Source organism: Carica papaya, chromosome 2 (genome assembly GCF_054855325.1).
Source record: "Carica papaya isolate Zhongbai chromosome 2, ASM5485532v1, whole genome shotgun sequence".
Classification (NCBI taxonomy): domain Eukaryota; kingdom Viridiplantae; phylum Streptophyta; class Magnoliopsida; order Brassicales; family Caricaceae; genus Carica; species Carica papaya.
This window is the reverse complement of record NC_142310.1, coordinates 29866520-29887757: the sequence shown is the minus strand read 5'-3', so window position 1 is coordinate 29887757 and position 21238 is coordinate 29866520. Positions and strand designations below refer to the sequence as shown.

Here is a 21238-nt window from a genome sequence, read left to right as displayed (position 1 = left end):
TTGCATGTTAACATGGTAGACAATGACTTTCAAATTTTTTCTTCCAAGTACTTAAATATAACCAAGAAAATGATATTATTAAAGTTTTATTGTCAATGAAAGACAAAAATATAAAATCATTTAATTATAAAAAAAATATAAGTAACAAGTAAACTTGTTAACAAGCTTTTATTCAATACATGGGTAGTAAAGTAAGAAGATCAAATTGATTCATTGATATCAAAATGGTATCATAAGCAAATCTTCTACGCCAATAACCCATAAATACTATTTACAAGAGTGCGAAATTAATAACAAAGAAGATCAATAATGTGTGTCATTATCATTTACCAATTGTGCTTACTATAAGATGACTTTGTACTTGTAGAAAATGAGATTAACAAGTATGTCTATATGTATACATTCATAGAATGTAATTGGATATATTCAAATATTAACTGCACAAACTATCAAGAGAAAATTTTTAGAAAGTTTAAAAGATATTCATAACTTCATATTCTTCATTTTTACATATTTTATTAATAAATGTATAATTTTTTAGACTGAAAAGGAGGACAAACATTAATACCTTAGCAAAAGAGAAAACAATATTAATTATATAACAACAAATATATAAATCATAATAATAACAAAAAATTAATATCTCTTTATTTAATAATAATAATAATAACTGAAAAAAATTATTAATCACAAGTTTAGTTTAAAGGCAAACTGTTTAGATAGTAAAATTTGACTTAAATTTGATTTATTATAAAATAAGATTGTAAACTCTGTTAGACTAGTTAATTACGTATATATTTAATATTTTAACATATTTTATCTTAACATATTTATTAACAAAGTTGATACAATTAAATTAAATAATTTTTTAAAGATTTAATTTGATTTGAGGAAATATGTTTATGTTAATGTTGATTGAAATATTAATTTTATAGAATATGAATAGACTACAATATAATCATTATTTAAGTTTGAATAAAAATAATATTGTAATATTAACTAATTGTAATTTTATAGGCAAAATTAAATTGTGCATTTAATATATAGTTTTATGGAAAAATTTTATATATTAAATAATTAAAATATAAAAACAAAATAAATTTAAAACATTCACACAAACATTTAAAAAAATGCGCAGTTCATTTTTCGGCTGGGCTTTGATATTTCTTAAGGCCCGTTTTAATTTATTTTCATTAATTTCTTCCTCCAAATTTCAGGTCCTACTACTGGCCGCGCTTCTCTTGGCGGCTCTCAGTCTCAGCTCCCCTCTCTTTTGTTTTCGTTTTGCAGGAGAGAGTTTTAAATTCTGTCTAAATTTGCTGGTTTCATAGATTTGTAAACCAGAAACCCAAAATCATCATATTGCTTCCCTTTTCTCTTATGTCGGAACTAAACCCATCTTGCATCTGTCAATCCCCATCCTTCCTATCCGCCTCCAGTCGCTATCGGCGCCGGGTCGTGGTCTTCCCCACGCCAAGTGGCCCAGAGTCTTTCCAGCAATAGCCTTCACACGAAGTACCGAACCGCACCTCACTGCCTTCAGTCACCAGCATTTGTCGTTCCAGCTCAAAGTTGGTAAGGTTCCATTCAGCACCATTGCATCTGTTCATTTTCCTTGCTCCTTTTGTTTGCTGTGATTGTGGCTTTTGATTTCAATTGATTCTCCAAAATGTTACTGCTTTTTTTTTTTGCCGGGGTTTTGGGGGGTGGGAGGGGGGGGTGGGGTGTTCCTTCTTGCCCCTGTTAGCTGTCGATTCTTTTTCTTTGCTTAGGTTTACTTCACTAGATGATTTTGGGACTTATTTCATGGTTTCGTTGAGCATTCTGTTACGAGCCTTTGAGTTTGCAAGGGAATTTTTAGTCATTCAGCTTCAATATGCTCTATTTACGTTCTTGCTCCCTGTCTCTGTGATGCGCCGGGTAGGCCGTGTATGGTTAGGGCGGGCTGGGTGGAGGGCGCAGAAATTTCCATTTTTTTGGCGGTCTTGTTTAAAGAGCTCGAATAATCGGGTTGGGTATGGCCTCGCCGTCAGCATTAGGCAAATTCATATATTTGTACATCTGTAACGGCACTTAGAATTTAACTTCGCTGTTATAGGGGCTGAAACCCTGTTCTTAAAGTTGCGTGGGGCTGGTGCTTCTCAGACAAGATGGTTTGCGAGTTGTTCAAACCTGGATTTGGTACTTCTCTATTGAAGCCTTTGTCTCTCAAGGTACAGTTTTAGTTTTAATTTTAGTTTCAGTTTTTAGCTAATGGTTGCCTCTACATCTTTATCATGAGTTATGAGGTGTCCAGTCCTTTCAGGATATATGATTTTGGCAGAGCTTGGGGTGGTGGGCTACTGGTGTTTATTCTCTTTTCTACCAAGGCAGTTCTTTTTCTTCTGATATCAAATGAAGTTGAAGAGAGCAGTTGTCAATTGTTTGGCTGCTTTTGTGATATTTCCATTTAAAATTTAGGGCCAACATTCATTTTTTTTTCTTTTTTTTTCCTGCTAGCAGGGATTCTTGGTATATTAAGTGACCCCTTGTCATTCTAGTGGAATGGACTTACCTGTTGTGACCTCTAATTCACAAAAAAAACAAAGGATCTGTATAGATATGGATGTGTTGAAGTTTGAGACGTTGAGAGAAATTAAAAGTTTTTTACCTACCTTGTGTTCATCTGATTATTATATGGAACCATCTTTAGAGGAGTTGGCAATGCGTGAACTCTTGGATCCTGGTTATTGCAGTCATGTTCCTAATTTCATGGTTGGAAGGATTGGTTATGGGTGTGTCAGGTTTCTCGGAAGAACAGATGTCAGACAGCTACAATTGGATCAAATTGTTAAGTTTTGTCGAAATGAAGTGGTTGTATATGGGGATGATGCTGTTAAGCCTCTGGTTGGCCATGGGCTTAACAAGGCTGCTGAGGTGACTTTGATAATACGATTAAGGCCTAATCTGGACACTAGGCAGGAAGCATTTATTGTTGACAACTTGAGGTTGGCAACAAAGAAACAGGGAGCAAATTTTATTTCATTTGACCCTCAAAATGGTGAATGGAAATTCTTGGTTCAACATTTTAGCAGATATGGATTGAGAGAAGATGATGAAGAAGACATTATGATGGATGATGTAACGGATGTCCAAGAGCCTGTGGAAATGAGTGGTGGCGAAATTTCTGATAATGGGGAAGATGCTCAAGCGCATTATATGGAGCAAGACCTTTCTCATTCTCTTCCTTCACATCTAGGACTTGATCCTGTAAAGATGAAAGAAATGAGAATGTTGATGTTCCCTGCTAATAAAAAAGAGGACATTGGAGATACTAAAAGAGTATCTTCCCTCGAGCAATCATCCTTCAATACAGAACATATAAAACCTCCTTTACAGAACTTTACCCAGAGGATGAACCATAGGCCTAGTCCTCATGTTGCACGCAAAACCCCACTAGCATTGCTTGAGTACAACCCTAATAACTTTGATTCAAACTCCTCTCAAGATATCTTGATGGCCCAACAAAATGGTAGGCCTCTAAAAGTGATAAAACGTGAAGGCTTTATGTTGGATCTAAACCGTGGGACACTAGTAACTGGGAGCATTTCTCATAACATTGTAGATGCAGCATTGTTCATGGGAAGGTCATTTCGAGTAGGGTGGGGACCAGGTGGCATCCTTGTTCATACTGGTTTGGTGGTAGGTGGAAATGATTCCTCAAGGGTGTTATCTTCTGTAATCAAATTAGAGAAAGTAGCAATTGACAAAGTGGTTAGAGATGAAAATAACAAAGTGAAGAAGGAACTTGTGGACTTTGCTTTTGATGCTCCCCTGAATCTACACAAGACATTAAATCATGAAATAAAAGAAGTTGAAGTTGGTTCCTTCCAGCTTAAGCTTCAAAAAGTTGTCTTTGACCGCTTAACGCTTTCGGAGATTTGTCGAAGCTATATAGATATTATTGAGAGACAATTAGAGGTTCCTGGGCTATCTTCATCTGCTAGTTTGGTTTTGATGCACCAAGTAATGGTGTGGGAATTGATAAAAGTTCTTTTTGCTGATAGGGAATGTACTTTACAGTTGAAATCTATGGGCGATGACAATGAGGGGGACATGATGCAGGATTCCAAGGAAGGGTCTTTAGAGGTTGATCCAGAAGCACTTCCTCTTATTCGAAGAGCAGAGTTCAGTTGCTGGCTTCAAGAGAGTGTATGCCACCGTGTACAGGAGGATATTGGCTCCTTGAATGAATCAGACTACCTAGAGCATATATTTGTACACTTGACTGGACGACAGTTGAATGCTGCTGTGCAGTTGGCCACAGCTAAAGGTGATGTGAGGCTGGCTTGTTTGCTAAGCCAGGCTGGTGGGTCCATAGTGAACCGTTCTGACATTGCACAACAGCTTGATCTTTGGAAAATTAATGGGCTGGATTTCAATTTCATTGAGAAGCATAGGATTAGGCTTTATGAGTTGCTTGCTGGTAATATCCATGGTGCTTTGCAAGAGGTTGAAATTGACTGGAAGAGATTTTTAGGTTTATTAATGTGGTATCATCTACCTCCCGACACTTCATTGTCTGATGTTTTCCGTACTTACCAGCATCTTCTTGATGATGGAAAGGCTCCATTTCCTGTTCCAATTTATATTGATGAAGGACCACTAAGGGATACTAAAAAATGGACTTCAGTGGATCATTTTGATCTCTCATATTATCTTATGCTTCTGCATTCCAGTGAAGGGAGTGAATTTCGCTTTTTAAAGACCATGTTCAGTGCTTTCTCTTCGACAGATGATCCACTTGACTATCACATGATTTGGCATCAACGTGTTGTGCTAGAAGCAGTTGGCGCTATAAATTCTAATGATCTTCAAGTTCTTGATATGGGCCTTGTTTCCCAGTTGCTCTGCCAAGGGAAATGTCATTGGGCCATCTATGTGGCCCTTCACATGCCCTATTGTGTAGATTATCCATATCTACAGGCTAATCTAATTCGGGAAATCTTATGCCAATACTGTGAATATTGGAATTCAGATGAATCACAACGCAAATTCATTGAGAACTTAGGTGTACCGTTGACCTGGATGCATGAGGCTCTGGTACGTTATTCTTTCATGTTGTTCCCTGTTACCTTGTGTGTGTATATGTTCACATATCATTTTATTTTTCCCCCATCTTGATCTAATATAGAATTGTTTAACCCTAACTAAATTATTTCACCTTTATCTTTTAGTTAATGTTCCTGCCTTAAATACTCTGTGATTACACATAATAATGACTACATATATGTAATAATGTGTTTTTCATTTATTTAAATGGTATTTGTTTATCTGTAAGTTTTGATGTATATATAGTCATATGGAAATCTTTGTGTATGTATTATTGCTCTCTTTCGTCTAATGTGGTATTTGTTTCTACTAGTTAAAAACATTTCCTTCCATGAAATGCAGGCAGTTTATTACAATTACCAGGGGGATCTTTCAAGGGCTCTTGAACACTTTCTTGATTGTGCAAATTGGCAGAAGGCTCATTCTATTTTCATGACTTCAGTTGCTCATATATTGTTCTTATCGGGTAAATTATTTGTATGTACATATATATATACATCTAGATATATCGCACTCAAGATGTTGAATCTTAATAACTCAACATACATATTTATGTTGTTTATGATGTGTTGCTCGGTGTTCTTGAGGAGAAATAAGTTGTAAATTAAGGAACCACCAAATGAGTGCAAACCCAATACAAAAGAAGAGTTAAAAGAGAAAAAAAGGATCAGCATATTCTTAAGAGACATAAAGTGAAAAAGGTTCAAAATACAGGCCTATCAAGGATAACATATGAGCAAAATATGAAGGATCCTTGGCCAATGGTCCCTAATAACAGCAAATGAAGGGGGGTGTCCGAAGCTTCTTATATTCCTCTTTCCAAGTGACTCAAAATATGTAGAGAGAGACAATGGAGATGGCCCTTTTCTCGACTTAGGGGCGATACTACCACTCCAAACCCAAATGTGATTGTTGACACACTTGCACACAAAATATGTAAGGAGTATATGAAAGGGGGATTCTCTCTTTCGTGCAAAGGAAACAATCATTTACCATGTTTTTGCCTCTTCTAATCCAGTTGTCTAAACTCCAAAGTAGGGATGTTGTCTAGGGTCGCAACTAGCTTTCTTTAGCCGAATAATTTAGTTAATGGAGTATGATTTTTTGAATATTGTCAAGCTTGACTATTGCTTGGACTCAACTAAACTTTTTTAGACTCAAATCAATTTGTTTGAAAAATCATAGAGTTCTAATATGGTTTGGGAAAAGCTTGGTGAAAACTTGGGCCTGGAATAAACTGGACCTCAAGCTCAAATTATATAAAATCAAGCGAGATAAGCTTGATGCTGAGCTTGGTTAACATCATATTTGCTTGAATTTGTTTAAACTTGATGCAAGTATATTTAATAAAATTTATTTGTTTTAGGAAAAATTGTAGTTTAATACTTTGTGGTTTGAAGTTTTTCATATTCAATATATGTGGTTTATCTTTTGCAGTTTCAGTGCTTATGTTTTGAACGTTCGTTAGACAATATAATACTATCAGTTTGAACTCATGTACAGTCTGAATGTCAAGATGTTGACGCATAGATGACTTAAATTAAACTTTCTACAGTTAAAAAAATTAAAAATTCAAAGATCTAAAAATTTATAACGAAAATAGAATTGAATAATAAAACTTAAAGATTAAAAAAAATTTAAAATATCCAGACTGGAGAAATTTTTGTGTATATTAAAACTGATAAAACTTCTATATTTTTTTTTATTTGTTAGAAAAGGTTAAGTGTATATACGTAATTTAATGTGTAAGGTAATAAGAGTAAGATAACCATATTTATTTCAAAAAAGATGTAAGATATATGTAATTAGTGTTAAGGTTTCCTTTTCTATGCTAAGAGTTGTGTATATATAGAATTCTTTTATTCAATAATAATTCATTTTATTCTCTCACATGGTATCAGAGTTAGGGAAAGATACCCTAGCTCTTTCCAATCCTAATCAGTTGCTTCACGGCAGAAATAAGGAGATAGAAAAAAACCTATTAGTGCCAGCCTTCATAGCTGGCCACCACCATGGCAGCTGTTGGCCTTCATAACCATGAAAAAGCAACTACAAACCAGCTATGTGTTTGTTCTGCTCAGCCCTACTTTGCTTTGCCATACACCACCTCTGCCACACACCACCTTTAACTCAGCCATTATAACAATGCACAGCAGCTACTGCAGCCCTTATGCGGCCGTTCTGCCCCTGCCATTGCAACCCTTCTATAGTCGCACAACAACGAGCAGCAACCTACTCAACTGCCACACAGACAACCAACTCAGCTGTACTACACTATTCACTTGCTGTAGCCGCGTAGGTACTTAGTTGCAACTGCCTAGCCGCATCTGCTATGCAGAATCCAATGTGCACAACCCTATTTCCACTGAATTGATACACACTATTACTATACTTCAGCCAGCCTCCATCGCCAGCTAACTAAAACAACCAGTCTTCATTGCCTGGATGTCTTTCCACTATATTTTTCAGTTACGTCTGAAGTTACGTCACAAGCCACTGGCACTACCATGATGTAGTAACTCTACAAAATTCAAATGGAGAATTACAACACATTCAGGCAATCTATCGTTTGAATAAAAAAATACCTGAGGTGGTCGCAATTGATCATGCTATCTTAAGAGGTAAAGGAAAAATCAACTACCTTTTAGGAACAAAGTCACAACCAGGAGATCCTCGATTTGATCCATGGATGGAAGAAGATTCTATAATCATGACCTGACTTTTAAATTCTATGATCCGGAAATTAGTGACACCTGTATGTTCCTGCCAAATACCAGAGAGATTTGAGGGGCTGTGAAACAAACCTACTCAAAGGTCCACGAGGCAACTCAAATGTATGACCTGAAAATCAAGACAACCTCCATAAAACAAGTAGAGCGATTATAGAGTATGCGACTGCAGGTGGGAATTGGCTAGCCAGAATAAGCAGGTCAAGCACACAGCCTTTCTTGCCGGAATAGGCTGGTCGTGCAGCTATTTCCAGTTGGTAGTGGCAGGATGCGCAGCGGATGGCAGAGGAGGCTGCAGCTGGTGGCGTGCTGGTGAGTAGTTGGGTGCAGTTTCTCGCAGGAGAAGGAGCTGCACTTGCAGCTCTGTTTTTGGTTGCTGGCAAGCAACAAAGGTTGGCTTGGCTGTTGACGGCTGGCGACTGTGGTGGCCAGCTATGAAGCCTAGTCTTCCCTCTTTAGAATTTTTCTTATTTTGAGAACAAAGGTCTAATAAGGTTTGTACAAAAATTTACTATTTCTTAATTTTGGATTCTAATACCATGTTAAAAATAGTTAAATGCGTATTTTATTAAATATCACAGCCGTATATATACAGATTTTCTAGAATAGAAGAGAAAATAATCTATTAATTTCATTAATTATATAAGGCATATTTTACTCTGATGCTCGTTGACCTAATTACATATAACACACTCTCTTTACGACAAATATTCTTCAATAAGATTGTGAAGGTGTGCTATATCAAAGGGGAAAAAGGAAAAAGAATGGGAAAGGGTGAATACCTTCATTGGTTGATTTTAGATGGGCATATTGGACCATACAATGAACTGAATGTTTCAGCAGATTGAGATTTACTATATATTTTGAGATGGTTTTTTCTGGCAGTTGGGAGTGCGCTGCTCTAAGTATCAGAATCATATATTTTCGGGTTTAAGTTAATGTTAGAATGTACAAACTGCTGGGATATATGTTGGGCGAATCTATGTTAATGGTGATGCATGTCTTTCTTACCATTTCCTTGATAAAAATGCTGTATAAGGGGCTGTCTCTATCCAAGGTTCACGTGACCAGAGGTTTCTTTATTTAGTTTCAGAGCTTCCTGGTGTCAAGCTTTATTAATATTTACAGACTGATCCTTCGAAGGATTGAACTGATTTAAAATTTGGAATTTTCAATTCCTGTAACAGAGGCCAAACTTCCATTTCTACTTATTTATTTTTCTTCTTTATCACAGTTGTTTCTGTGGTTGGTAAAACATTGATTTGTTAGAAATTGAAGATGCTCTGCTTTGGGTCATCAAAGTCAAAGAAATTTGGAACAAGTATGAAAATTATGGTTGTCTATAACATTCACCTATCCAAGAAATAGTACCTCAACTATCTGCTTGTTAAACCGCCAGAAATATGCTGAGGTTACGTGTTATTTTTCTTCAACTTAGAGAATTAATGAATGAAACTTTGATGATTATGGACTTTGCTTCACTTGCTTGTTTATTGATTCATCTATTATTGGTCTTCACATAATGCAGCTAATCACTCAGAGATCTGGAGAATTGCAACTATCATGGAGGGTAATAAGTCAGAAATTGAGAATTGGGACTTGGGTGCTGGGATCTATATATCCTTTTATTTACTAAGAAGTTCATTGCAAGAAGATAATGACCCTATGGGGACACTGGTACGTGATTGCCTTGTGTTCATGAGTGCAAAAGCTATTGTATGTGATATGTTGCCTTCTGCATCATAACTAATATTAAAAAAGCAACTGACGTAATAATTAGGGTTTGTGGCAAGAAGATATGGTTCCTTGTTCTTCGACAGAAATGAAGTTTATTATAAATAAAGCATAAGAAGTAATTTTAAGTCATGATTGGGTTATACTCCTTATTCCTTTGTCAATCATGTGGGTTATTTGGAGATAAAGAAATAGCAGGGCCTTTGACGTTAAGGAAAAATCGCTTGTTAAAATTAGAGATAGATGGTTTCATCTTTTTTGTTCTATGGTCTTGGGACACGATTCATATAGTTGTGAGGGTTTTGGGGTCATTGTAGATATACTTACTGACCATTTGTAAATTTTTTGTACTTGGGTGGTACCCTCTTAGCACCTCACATTAATCTACTCACTTTTTATTTTTATTTTTTTTTTAAAAAGAAGGCATTTTGATGCATGTTGTCTAGTTACATTTCAATTATCAACTACATCTATAAACTCCTATTTTTTTAAATACATTTCCTAACCATTAACCTAAAGATATGATTCCTTGTTAGCATAGTGATAGTTGTAATCTAATTTAACAGTTGAAATGGGCTTGACAATAGTGATACCATTTCTTTTTGATGGATGTTGTATCTTGTTAGTCATACATAAAACATAACTTGAAACTTGAAACCTTAGATCTAATTCAGCTGACAAGGAAGTCTGATCCCGACCTTTGACCTTTCATGATTTGGGTTCAACACTCGTAGAAGTAAAATCTTGAATAGACAAATCTGATGTGGAGCCCTCTAATTTGTCCCAAAGGAGATTTTAATCTCAAGTAAAGCTCGGAGATACTCCATCCAATCTAAAGAAGAAAAAAAATGAAAATGCCGAAGTTGAACATCCTTAGAAATCATTTTAGTTATTGTTTTGTGTTCCCTGTGTATTCATTCTTTTTATTCTTAGAAAATGTATTCATTATTTTTTTTTTCTTCTCTTGGTGAGTAGTTATTATGGGAGGCCTTAAACCCTGAATAGGGAGGTCTGGAAGTAACTAGTGAGGGCGACCTTGCTGGTTTAAATATCATTGAAGGCTGATGATTGTCTATTTTTTTTTCCTGCAGGAGTCTCTGGAGAACAAAAATGCTGCTTGTGACGACTTCTTCGGTTGTTTGAAAGAGTCTCTGGCAGTTTGGGGCAGCAGGTTTCCAGTTGATGCAAGGTACTTATATCAATCCCTTGCCTTGTTGCTAAATTTTAGCTATCGTTGGTAGTTAGAGGAACTGTGGAAGTTTACCCATTTATTTGTTTTGAATTAGAAGCGTGGAAAGTAATATTTTCATTTTAGATGGTTGGTAGCGAGAAAGATTAATTCTTGCAGTCCTGTACAGCCAAGCAAGGAAAGGGAAATAAAATAAATTTTCACTTTGATTCAAGGGTTCAAAAATACTTGGAGCAATGTTTGATCGGTATTGTTGCCTTGCATTATAATTAAGTTTGTAGTCAGTTTAGACTACATTTTTTTAAGAGGAAACTGAGAGAAACGGTACTCCACCAAGGGGATGCCACCCAAGTATAAAAGAAGCTTCACAGATTGTGATATGGAACAACTACAAGGTTCCCTAGGTACTTGTCAAGTTAAGAGGCTAACCATTAACTTAAAAATGCATGATCTAGAACTCGTGATCTCTAATGCTAGCAAAAGGAGGCATAGTTCCATAAAGAACCATCTTCTTCCTTTCTTTCCATATAACATAAGTAACAGCCATAAGTGAAAAATTCTTTTTTCCTGTCTTGTACCATTTCGAGCCCATAATATATCACCATTTGAACCACTGGATGCCCATGATAGGATTTGGAAGGACAAAGATGAATCTCATAGCCTTCTATCTTCAACACATCTAAGAAGAAGATGGTTAGGGGATTCATTTTCTTGCAAACATGTCAGGCATCCATGCCATGAGTGTTCCATGCTTCCTCAAGTTATGCGTCGTAGGAATTTTCCCCAAACCACTTCATAAGGAAAGAAGCCACTTGAGGGAGGAGGCTTTCTTCTAAAATTGCTTCCATGAGAATCTCGAGACAACTACACTCTGAGAAAGAAGGTTATAAAGGGATTTCACGGTGAATAAACCATTCTTTGAGTAGGCCACACAGGACAATCACAAGCATTAGGCTCAAAATGGCAGGAATCAAGAAGAGTTAAGAGAGAGAGCATTTCTTCGATTTCCTAATCATTAAGATCCATTTTCTTGAGTGCCCAGAATGAGGGGGTGAGGGTTGTGACTGCTTTGTGAGGGAGCCTGGTGGTGGTGGAGTTTGGCAGGTGTTGGTGTTTAGGAATTTAAACAATTGGGAATTAAATGAGTACGAGAAGCTGATGAGAGCTATCTCACATGCATCCCTTGTCAACAATGTTGATACACCTCCTTGGACACTCATGAAAAATGGATCTTTCATGGTAAAATCGTGGTACAAAGGGCTCTCACAAAATGCTAATAACGTTGGTACACTCCCACATAAACAAATTTGGAAGGTCAAAGTTCCACCAAGGAGGAGGGGCTTGGCTCTGGTTAATGTGCGCTATATCTGGAAGCAGGTGGAGGAGAGTTGTAATCACTTATTGCTGTGGTGCCCTATGGTGTATCTGTTGTGGACCATGGTGTATAATTCGCTTTGGATAAGCTGAGTGATGGCTGGTTCTGTTAGGAAAGAGTTATGGGCTTGGGAATATCTAAGAGACAGATGTATTTTTGCTGGTCTGATCCCGCTGACTCTTTTATGGTCTATATGGTCTGTTTGCAAGGAAAGGAACGGAAGGACGTTTGATGGCATAGATGATATAAAGGGTTTTGATGTTCTTAAAAATAGATGGCTTAGGATCCTAGAATTTTTGTTGTTGGGGTCTATGTTTTTTAGGCTCTTAGAGTCTTTTTTTTGTGCTGAGGACTAAGCTACAAATAATTGCACATGGTTTGCTCCTATTGGTGTTTATAGTAATACATATTTACATTTTTTATTTAAAAAAAGAGGTTTTGCGACCGATTGATATCCTACAGAGGAAGATAGATGCATTGCTGAGCACCATGTCCTTAACCAAAGAATCCTTATCCTAGAAATAACAGACATGTCGCTAAATCTATCTTTCAGAGGTCTTTACCCACACCATTTATTCAAAGAATCCTTATTTTAGAGGATGATAGTAAAGCTTAAGTATAACTCTAATCCTTACTAACCCACTTACAAAGGCTAGTACGATAACTATAACTAGTCCTAGTTGTCCTCCAGCCCCTGCTGTCTAGCCAATATTTTACAATAATCACCTCTGTTGACAAGCCATTGCTATTAGAGATGAACTTCTCAGTTGGTCAATAAGGGCTTTTAATGGCATTCAGGGATCTTTTACCAAGGCCTCTCAAAGTAAAATGTCTTTTTGCTGCATCTCAGGCGCCACAAGATGGCACTCTTTCCTAATGTCCTCTGGATGAATGCCCAACCCTTCAATTTAGATTAGATTGTTTGGTTAGACAAAAAGTTTAGCAAATAAGATTGTAATGTAATCATGATTAAGTTCTTTAACCTATTTAACACAATGATTACATTTAACTTTTGAAACCATGACGTTCTAATGTGCTTAGATACTTGGAAAGCCATTCCATAATGAATCATGATTAAATTCTTTAACCTACATAATAATAATTACATTTAAATTTTATAAGGAGACTACAATGTGCCTTGAGACTCAAAAAAGTATTTGATACCCAAAATATTTAGAAATGGCCCTGATTACTTAATAATGTCTCCAATTGCCAAAAATGTCTAGAAACAACTCAATATACTTGGAACATCGAGAAATGCTCTCGCGTATCTGAAATGGCTAGAAACTTAGGTACTCAAAACTCACATGCTCAGAAATGCTTTGCCCATAAAAGCTTGACCCGGAATGCCTATAAATGCCTCCAAATATTGAAAATGCCCTGGAATGCTCAGAACATACAAAAATGACGTTCAAACCCCCAAGATGCCCAAAAATGTCATGGCTTCCTAGAATAATCAGAAACGTGTTTGGCTACCAAATTACCCAAAATTCTCTGAAGTAATAGATAAGTGCTCTGAGGTACTCTAAATATCCAAAACTACTTGCATATCCCCTGGGTACTCAAACATATTAAAAAATGACTCTGATTATCCAAAATACCAAAAATTTCTCCGGGGTACTCAAAATACTGGTAGATTCTCTCTAATATGTGGAATGCCCAAAGACACGCTTGGGTACCAAAAAACCCAAAAACTTCTCTGTTTATCCAGAATACCTAGAAATGTACATGAATTACATAGAAATGTTGCCGAGTACTTGACATATTCAGAAATGTGTTTCAACAATTGAAAATCCAAAAATCACCCAAGTGCTTGGAACCCTAAAATGCCGCTGAAGAACTGAGATACCCAGAACACTCCCGAGTTTCCAGAATATCTAAAAACGCATTGGGCTTTTGAAAGATACAAAAACACCCACAAGAACTGAAATATCCAAAATTTCCTTGAATGCTTGAAATGTCCCTGAATATCCTCAAGTACTCGAAGTATCCAAAAACTAGGTACTGAATACCCCAAAAAATGCCCCTTGATGCTCAAAATATTCAAAAAAATGCTTGCGAGTATGAGGATACTAAAAAATGCCTCTGACCACCTAAAATACCCGGAAATACTCCGGATTATCCAGAAATACTTGCTAACACCCTCAGATTCCCAAATTATTTAAAAGTGCCTTTAAATATCGACAATATCTAGAAATATCTTAGGACAATAAAAATTCCAAAGCACCCTGGTCCTCGGAAGTCTCAGAATTCCAAAAATGGGCTGTGTGATGCAATCAAAATTCTTAAATATAATACTTAAAGAATTATTAGGTATGATATTAAAAAAGCGCTAGGTATAATATCTAGGTTTTGTTCCAAAATTTTTTGAGACATTGTTCCGAAATTCTTAAGTAGACAATTTAACCATAAATGAAAATAGTAAAAGATCATTTTCCTGTATTAGATATTGTCTCTATCTGAAGATTATTATGATGCTCGGAAATGATAAGGTAATATTTGTTAAGAATAAATTGTTGGACCGAGCGACATAATAGAGTGCATTGTAGTTTTATTGAACAGTACAAAAAATATTAAGAATTAGAAACAATTTGTTTTTATAAAATGTTGGACTAAAGTTGTTCTGACCAAAATAAATATTTCTCTAAACTACCATTTCTCTTGTTTTAATCATCCTTCTATCTTATCTTCTTATGTGGCATCAAATTATTATTTTTTTAATATTATTTTTTAATTAGTGGTGGTGCCACAAATTGGTGGCTGGTGATCTAGCATTGGAAGGTTGACTTGTGTTTCAAGTGTGCTTGACATTATGAACAAACCTTATCTGCAGAGGTTTTTCTTAGGGGTGACTGTCTAATGCTTAAGTTATCTCAGATTTTTAGAGAATAAAGAAAATTTAAAGAGCTCTTTTAGAGAAATGAGAAGTTATAAAGTTATGAGTTTGAAACCTTGTACCGTGAGAAGCTGGTAGTACTTATAGAGGTCTAGTGAAGGGCAGTGTTATAGACTCATTTGTGGGTCATTCTTATTGCAAAAAAGGCAAATAAGGAGGTGACATGGTTTAGATTTATCCTATTTTGGAAACCTATCTATTAGTTAGGAAAGATTATGATAGGTCCCAATCAGAGTGCACACTCTTGGCTTGGTTATTTCTGCTTGAGGTGAGAAACAAACCTAGAACTTCAGAATAAATTTTGATTTGCTTTTTCATTCATGGTGGTTTCTTTAAATAAACAAGAGTTTAACTAAAATCTCATACTTCTACATAATGGATAAAAAGGAAATTACATGTAATTGTAAATGCTGCTAATGGATAGAGTAATGGAGCAGATCATGATGGGTAGTTGCAGTGAAACATATCGTGATAGTTGACTGGTTCCCGTTGCTTCCCGTAGCTGTAGTTATTGGAGAAAATCTCAGAGAAGCTGGTCACGTTCATGGAGGACTGAGTCCGCAGTTCCCATATCTTGGGTTGGGGATAGGGATCCGTTGAGATCTTCGGGGGATCCATCATCATCTCTCTCTTTCAAAAGAATCTTGTCCTCAAGGTTCAAGTTGGGAAATCTCTCCTGTAAGGTTTGCGAGTTCTCCCAGGTGGCATCCGCGAAGGTCATGTGTTGCCATTTTACCAAGCTCTCTTCAATGAACCATGACCCTTTTTTTACCCAACGGCGATCGAGGATTGCTGCTAGTTGGAGAATTACAGCACCGTCTTCGGCGATGGCAGGGAGGTCTTGAGTGGGCAAGAGGGAATCACCCACTTGCTTCTTGTGGAGTGAAATGTGGAAAACCGGTTGAATACGAGAGCCTTCCGGGAGTTTGAGCTTGTAGGCTACCGGGCTGATTTTCTTTTCCACTTGATAAGGCCCGAAATACTTGCAGGCTAATTTCTGTAAGGCACGTTAGAAGACTGTGTGCTGGCGATAGGGATGGAGTTACAGGAAGACCCAATCTCCTTCGTGGAGTTCCATATGGTGACGTCCAGCATTGGTGGTTTGTTGCATGTGTTGGTTGGCGGCGTGTAGGTTGGCCTTTAATTGTGCCAAGATCTCATTGCGAGCTGTGAGCTGTTGATCAACCTCATGGATGGCGGTAGTCCCAGTGGTATAGTGAAGGATGGCAGGGGGCGGTCGCCTTTATAGAGCCTGGAATGGTGTCATGTCGATGGAGTGGTAGGTGGTGTTATACTAGTATTCGACCAACGGAAGCAGAGAGTGCTACTTGTTGGGCCTTTGGTGGGCTAGGCATCAGAGATACTGCTCGACACAACGATTAACTATTTCGAATTGGCCATCAGTTTGCGAATGGCATGAGGAGTTCATCTTTAGCTCTGTATCTGAGAGTTTGAAAAATTCATTCAAAAAGTTACTGATAAAAATGGGATTTCGATCACTTACAATGGAACATGGCATGCCATGTAGCTTGATGACTCTGTCTACAAACTTCTCATCCACCTTTTTGGCTGTGTATGGGTGGGCGAGTCCCAAGAAATGTGCTAAGACGGTCAACTACTACCAGTATAGTGTTTTGCCCTTTGAATATGGGGAGACCTTCAATAAAGTCCATAGTGATATCATTCCATACCTGACAAGGAATCGGGAGGGGCTGAAGGAGCCTTGCTGGGGATAAGGTCTCGGATTTGGTTCGTTGACAGACTTCACAGGCAGTTACGTATGACTGTACTACTTTCTTCATGGAGGGCTAGTAAAACTATTGGGCGAGCCGCTTATAAGTGCGGAGAACTCCTGAATGTCCTCCCAGCTAGGAGTCATGGTAGGCTTGGAGCAACTGTAGGATTATTCCTGAATTCGGAGGAAGTACCATCGGTTTTTGTAAAAGAGTAACCCATTTCGGGAATGATATGGCCCATTTGGTTGGTCCTTGGCTAACTGAGCCCAGCCTCCAGATTTTCGATTCTTTCTTTGTTAGATGCCATGATGTTCAGGTTCTGATACCACTGATAGGTCCCAATTAGAGGGCACACTCTTGACTTGATTATTTCTGCTTGAGGTGAGAAACAAACCCAGAATTTTAGAATAAATTTTGATTTGCTTTTTCATTCATGGTGATTTCTTTAAATAAATAAGAATTTAACTGAAATCACCTACTTCTACGTATCGGATAAAAAGGAAATTACATGTATGTAAATGCTGCTAATGGATAGAGTAGTGAGCAGATCATGGTGGGTAGTTGCAATGGAACAGATCGTGGTAGTTGACTGGTTCCCATTGCTTCCCATAGCTATAGTTGTTGGAGGAAATCTCGGATAAGCTGGTCACGTTCATGGAGGACCGAGTCCTAAGTTCCCATATATTGGGTTGGGGATAGGGATCTGAGATCTTCGGGGGATCCTATCATATTATCTCTCATTTAAGAATTAATTTTTATTATATGGTTAAGGTTTATCATATTCTAAAAATATATCTCTCAGTTAGGAAATTTTTCTCTTATTTAGAAATTTAATTTTTATTTTGGAGACTTATTTCTAAATTAGAAATCTCCTTGATTTTTGTTATAAGAAACCTAAATAATAAAAGTTTCCTATAATGTGATGCATCTAATCCTATTTAAAAGATTTTAAAATTAATAAAGATGTAAACAAGATTATAATTACAATATAGAGATGGGAGCTCTCTCTAACGAGATCCAATGTGCCAAGTTCCCTTTGATGAGTTTGGAAATAATTCACAATAGGTTGCTCAAGAAATCATAACAAGTGAAAGAAGCAAGATCCGAAATCAGATTATTCGGTGAACTGCTTGGTGATAAGATCCAGGTCTCAAGATCATAACAGGGAGTTACTCAAGCCTAATTATTCACATCTATATAGAATTTGAATGTGGGGAACATGAATGGTTTACTCCGTAAATGTAGGAATCGTGTTTCATGTTGATGATAGTATTTCCAGGTGCTTAAGATGCTGACTTGAGCAAACCAAGTAGACTTAGGTATTCGTGTACTAAGTTAGTATTAGGTGCCTATCCGGGTATCTAGGTATGATAAGTTGCTCTTGATAAGTTGTTTAGTAGTTAGGAAGTATTATGCACTATTTGATAGAGCTGCTTGCTAGTTAAGTAACATTAGTTACTACGTGATCGGGTGCTCAGTGGCAAGTAACATTGGGAACTACTTAAGAAGGTAATTGATAGTTAGTAGCAGTAAGTACTGTCTACTAGGGTGCTTGTGAGCAGGATTGAAAGTCGGTATGCTAGAAACAAAATAACTGAAATTTGAGTGTAAAACCAAATTACAGAGCTAATTAATTAGGTTTGGTTTTAGTATTTACAAATAATTTTATTTTTTTCTCCAAAATTTGAAAATCAATTAGAAAAAGAACAAGAAAAAAAATTATGTAATTATTTCAATTTGTTTAAGAAAGCACAACCTTTAATTTCTCAACTATTACTCATAAATATGGAGAACGCTAATACTAGAATTCCTCTATTTCATGCACTTTAATTTATAATCTCTTTTGTGATTCTTCGATTTTTAAATTGATTGTACACTTTTGTGAAAATACTTATAAAATTATTCTTCAAGTAGTAGACTTCCAGCCACGTTGATTTTAGTTTTGTTAAATTTTTATAATTTCAATTTAAGTTTGATAACTTTTATGTTTACTGTGACTCCAGTGATTAATAATAATTAATTAATTAATATATTAGTTGACAAATCATAAAGCAATTTTATAAATAAAATTTTAATATACTAAAACAGAATATAAAATTTAAGTGAGACAAGTAATTGTACATTGTGTTGTTATGTCCAGAAAAAAATGTTAAAATTTGTATTTACCAAGACTATTTTGGGTTAGTCCTATAAATTTGCACAGAATTACTTGTTCTATTGGCAATACCTTATTTGATTAAATCAACATGGTACACAATTTGTTGCAGAGTGGCTTATTCAAGAATGGCTGAGGAGATCTCTGATTTACTGCTCTCTGGTATCAGTGAGGGCCCGGCTTATGCAACTCAATTAGACTGCTTCAATACTGTCTTCGGTGCTCCCACTCCTGAAGATCTTGGGTCAAACCGTTTGCAGGATGCAGTGACATTATTTACGTGTTATCTATCGGAGATGGCAGCTTAGTTTCACCATATATCTAGTATTTTTTTGTATCCCCGGCTCCTTGACCTGTATTTTTGCGTGAATATGCGATACAAAAGGTGAGCAGTTTTCTTTCAAGCACAACGTGTAATCCTTTGTAAAGTTTTCAAGTCTCCTTCAGCCTGTGTGGTGAGTTGAACAAGTTTCATTTTCATCTTATAGAATCTATCACAATCCTTCCCTCAAAGATGCAGAGTCCTCAGAGGAAGAAAATTACATTTATGTAGGTTTGTATTGTGGTTTCCTGTTTGGGTCTCTATTTCTTTCTCAGTTGCCTTTCTCCAAGCTTTTCCCCCCTCTTTCTTTCTATATTCATTTGCTTTTTGCTTCACGAGTGCTTAAACAGTTTTATTGATTTGTCGTGTATATATATATTTTTTGCCTATTTAAACTCTTTTGTGAAAAGAAAATACACATTAATAAAAATTGATGATAGTTGACTGTGAAGAAGAAATGGAAAGGTGGCTGTGAAGTTGAGTCAAATGTGTGGGTTAGATAGGTTTTAGGGTTTATTATTTACTTTATATATATTTAAAATTTTTATTTTATTTTTTAATTAAAATATTTAAACGTATAATGTTATATGTGTATATATATATATATACACACGCGCCTATATAGAGTAACTGTATAAGAAATTTGTGGTCTACACACTGCAAATATTTTTCTCTCATTACGCACCTAAGTTAGCTATTGTTTAAGTATTAATGGAAGCCTGCTTTGGATCATTCAAATGAGCTATAGTTTGTTAATATATTTTTCTACCCAAATGGTAATAATATTGAGAAAATTTTGAAATCTTAAAATAAATTATCATACAATTTACCATCATTTGTTCTAATTAATAAAAAATATGAGAATTTTGCACTGTAATCATGTTTTTCAACTTTTTTTTTTTTTTTTTAATTTTCTGTGTAAATCTTTTTAAATTTGATTTCTTATGAACATAACAAAGATTAGAGTTAATTTTATGGCATATTTACACTGACATCACATTTAAATTAAGAATTTATTTAAATTTTTTTATATTTAAACGTTATTTAAAAAAAATAAGAATATCACATTCTAATTATTACTTTCACATACATAATATATAGAATAGATTTTTCTAGGTGTTTTTTCTTAAAACAAGTTTTGAAAATCTTAATTTTTTCATTCGGTTTAATGGCTATTAGTTTAACATATTTCGTCAACGTCATTCCTAATAATTTAAATGGCTCACGCAACATAGAAATTACAAATAAATAACGAAAGTGTTGCTCTTTGTTGCATCTAGCGGGGATAGCTCAGTTGGGAGAGCGTCAGACTGAAGATCTGAAGGTCGCGTGTTCGATCCACGCTCACCGCAATTTTTTATCACTTTCTTTCTACATTTACGAACTTAGGTGCTAAACTTAAAGCTCTAATTTATGAAGTATTCGCTGTCCACTTTTTGCATAATCATGGAGTTTTTAAAACAGTTTTTTCCTTGTTGAATAAGAAGCCGTTGGTTTTAAGTTTTTTCTTTTTTTATTTTATTTAGCGGTCAGCTCAGGCCAGTTCTCTATTGGAAAGAACCGAAATAAAACCATCTCAACCTCAATTCTCTTTTTCGATTAGCCACACCACCAAACACACTGGCGAACTACTGGAACAAAAGGTGTCGACAACGCGTTTGGAGGCCCGAGTCGGCTGCTCTCAGCATTTATCACATTCTTTCTACATTTACGAACTTGGGCGCTAAACTTAAAACTCTAATTTATGAAGCATTCACTGTCCACTTTTTGCATAATCATGGAGTTTTTGAAACAATTTTTTCCTTGTTGAATAAGAAGCCATTGGTTTTAAGTTTTTTTTTTTTATTTAACGGTCGGCTCAAACCAGTTCTCCATCGGAAAGGGCTGGAATAAAATCATCTCAGCCTCAGTTCTCTTTTCTAACTAGCCACACCACCAGATACACTGGCGAACTACTAGAACAAAAGGTGTTGACAACGCGTTTAGAGGCCCGATTCGGCTGCTCTCAGCA

General features: G+C 36.0%; 1 protein-coding gene and 1 non-coding gene across 9 annotated transcripts; both read left to right on the top strand.

The window, feature by feature from the left end:
* Nucleotides 1-1211: 1211 nt before the first annotated feature.
* SAR3 (SUPPRESSOR OF AUXIN RESISTANCE 3) lies at nucleotides 1212-19501 on the top strand. 8 transcript variants are annotated; one of them, XR_015817222.1, is made up of 8 exons: nucleotides 1214-1575; nucleotides 2099-2213; nucleotides 2297-5082; nucleotides 5434-5557; nucleotides 9349-9497; nucleotides 10646-10743; nucleotides 19018-19290; nucleotides 19394-19501. XR_015817222.1 is itself a non-coding variant. In XM_088213976.1 (8 exons), exons 4-8 carry the CDS (start codon nucleotides 2545-2547, stop codon nucleotides 19211-19213), a joined length of 3105 nt encoding a protein of 1034 aa, XP_088070102.1. In that variant the 5' UTR covers nucleotides 1214-1575; nucleotides 2099-2213; nucleotides 2306-2369; nucleotides 2503-2544; the 3' UTR covers nucleotides 19214-19501. The 8 variants fall into 8 exon arrangements, 7 of the variants coding, with proteins under 7 accessions (XP_088070106.1, XP_088070102.1, XP_088070101.1 ...); XM_088213976.1 differs by having other exon boundaries at nucleotides 2306-2369; nucleotides 2503-5082; nucleotides 19018-19501; XM_088213975.1 differs by having other exon boundaries at nucleotides 2297-2369; nucleotides 2503-5082; nucleotides 19018-19501.
* A 1005-nt stretch (nucleotides 19502-20506) lies between these two features.
* Nucleotides 20507-20579, top strand: TRNAF-GAA (transfer RNA phenylalanine (anticodon GAA)). Its single transcript has one exon. It is a non-coding gene; the product is annotated as a tRNA-Phe (tRNA).
* The last annotated feature ends 659 nt before the right edge of the window (nucleotides 20580-21238 follow it).

What these genes read in the sequence shown, in the direction of transcription:
- SAR3 (XM_088213974.1), top strand. Translation starts at nt 2,545, where the DNA reads ATGGACTTACCTGTTGTGACCTCTAATTCACAAAAAAAACAAAGGATC. An exon ending in CCTGGATGCATGAGGCTCTG is followed by an intron (nt 5,083 to 5,433) that starts GTACGTTATTCT and finishes CATGAAATGCAG; the next exon opens with GCAGTTTATTACAATTACCA. An exon ending in ATGACCCTATGGGGACACTG is followed by an intron (nt 9,498 to 10,645) that starts GTACGTGATTGC and finishes TTTTTCCTGCAG; the next exon opens with GAGTCTCTGGAGAACAAAAA.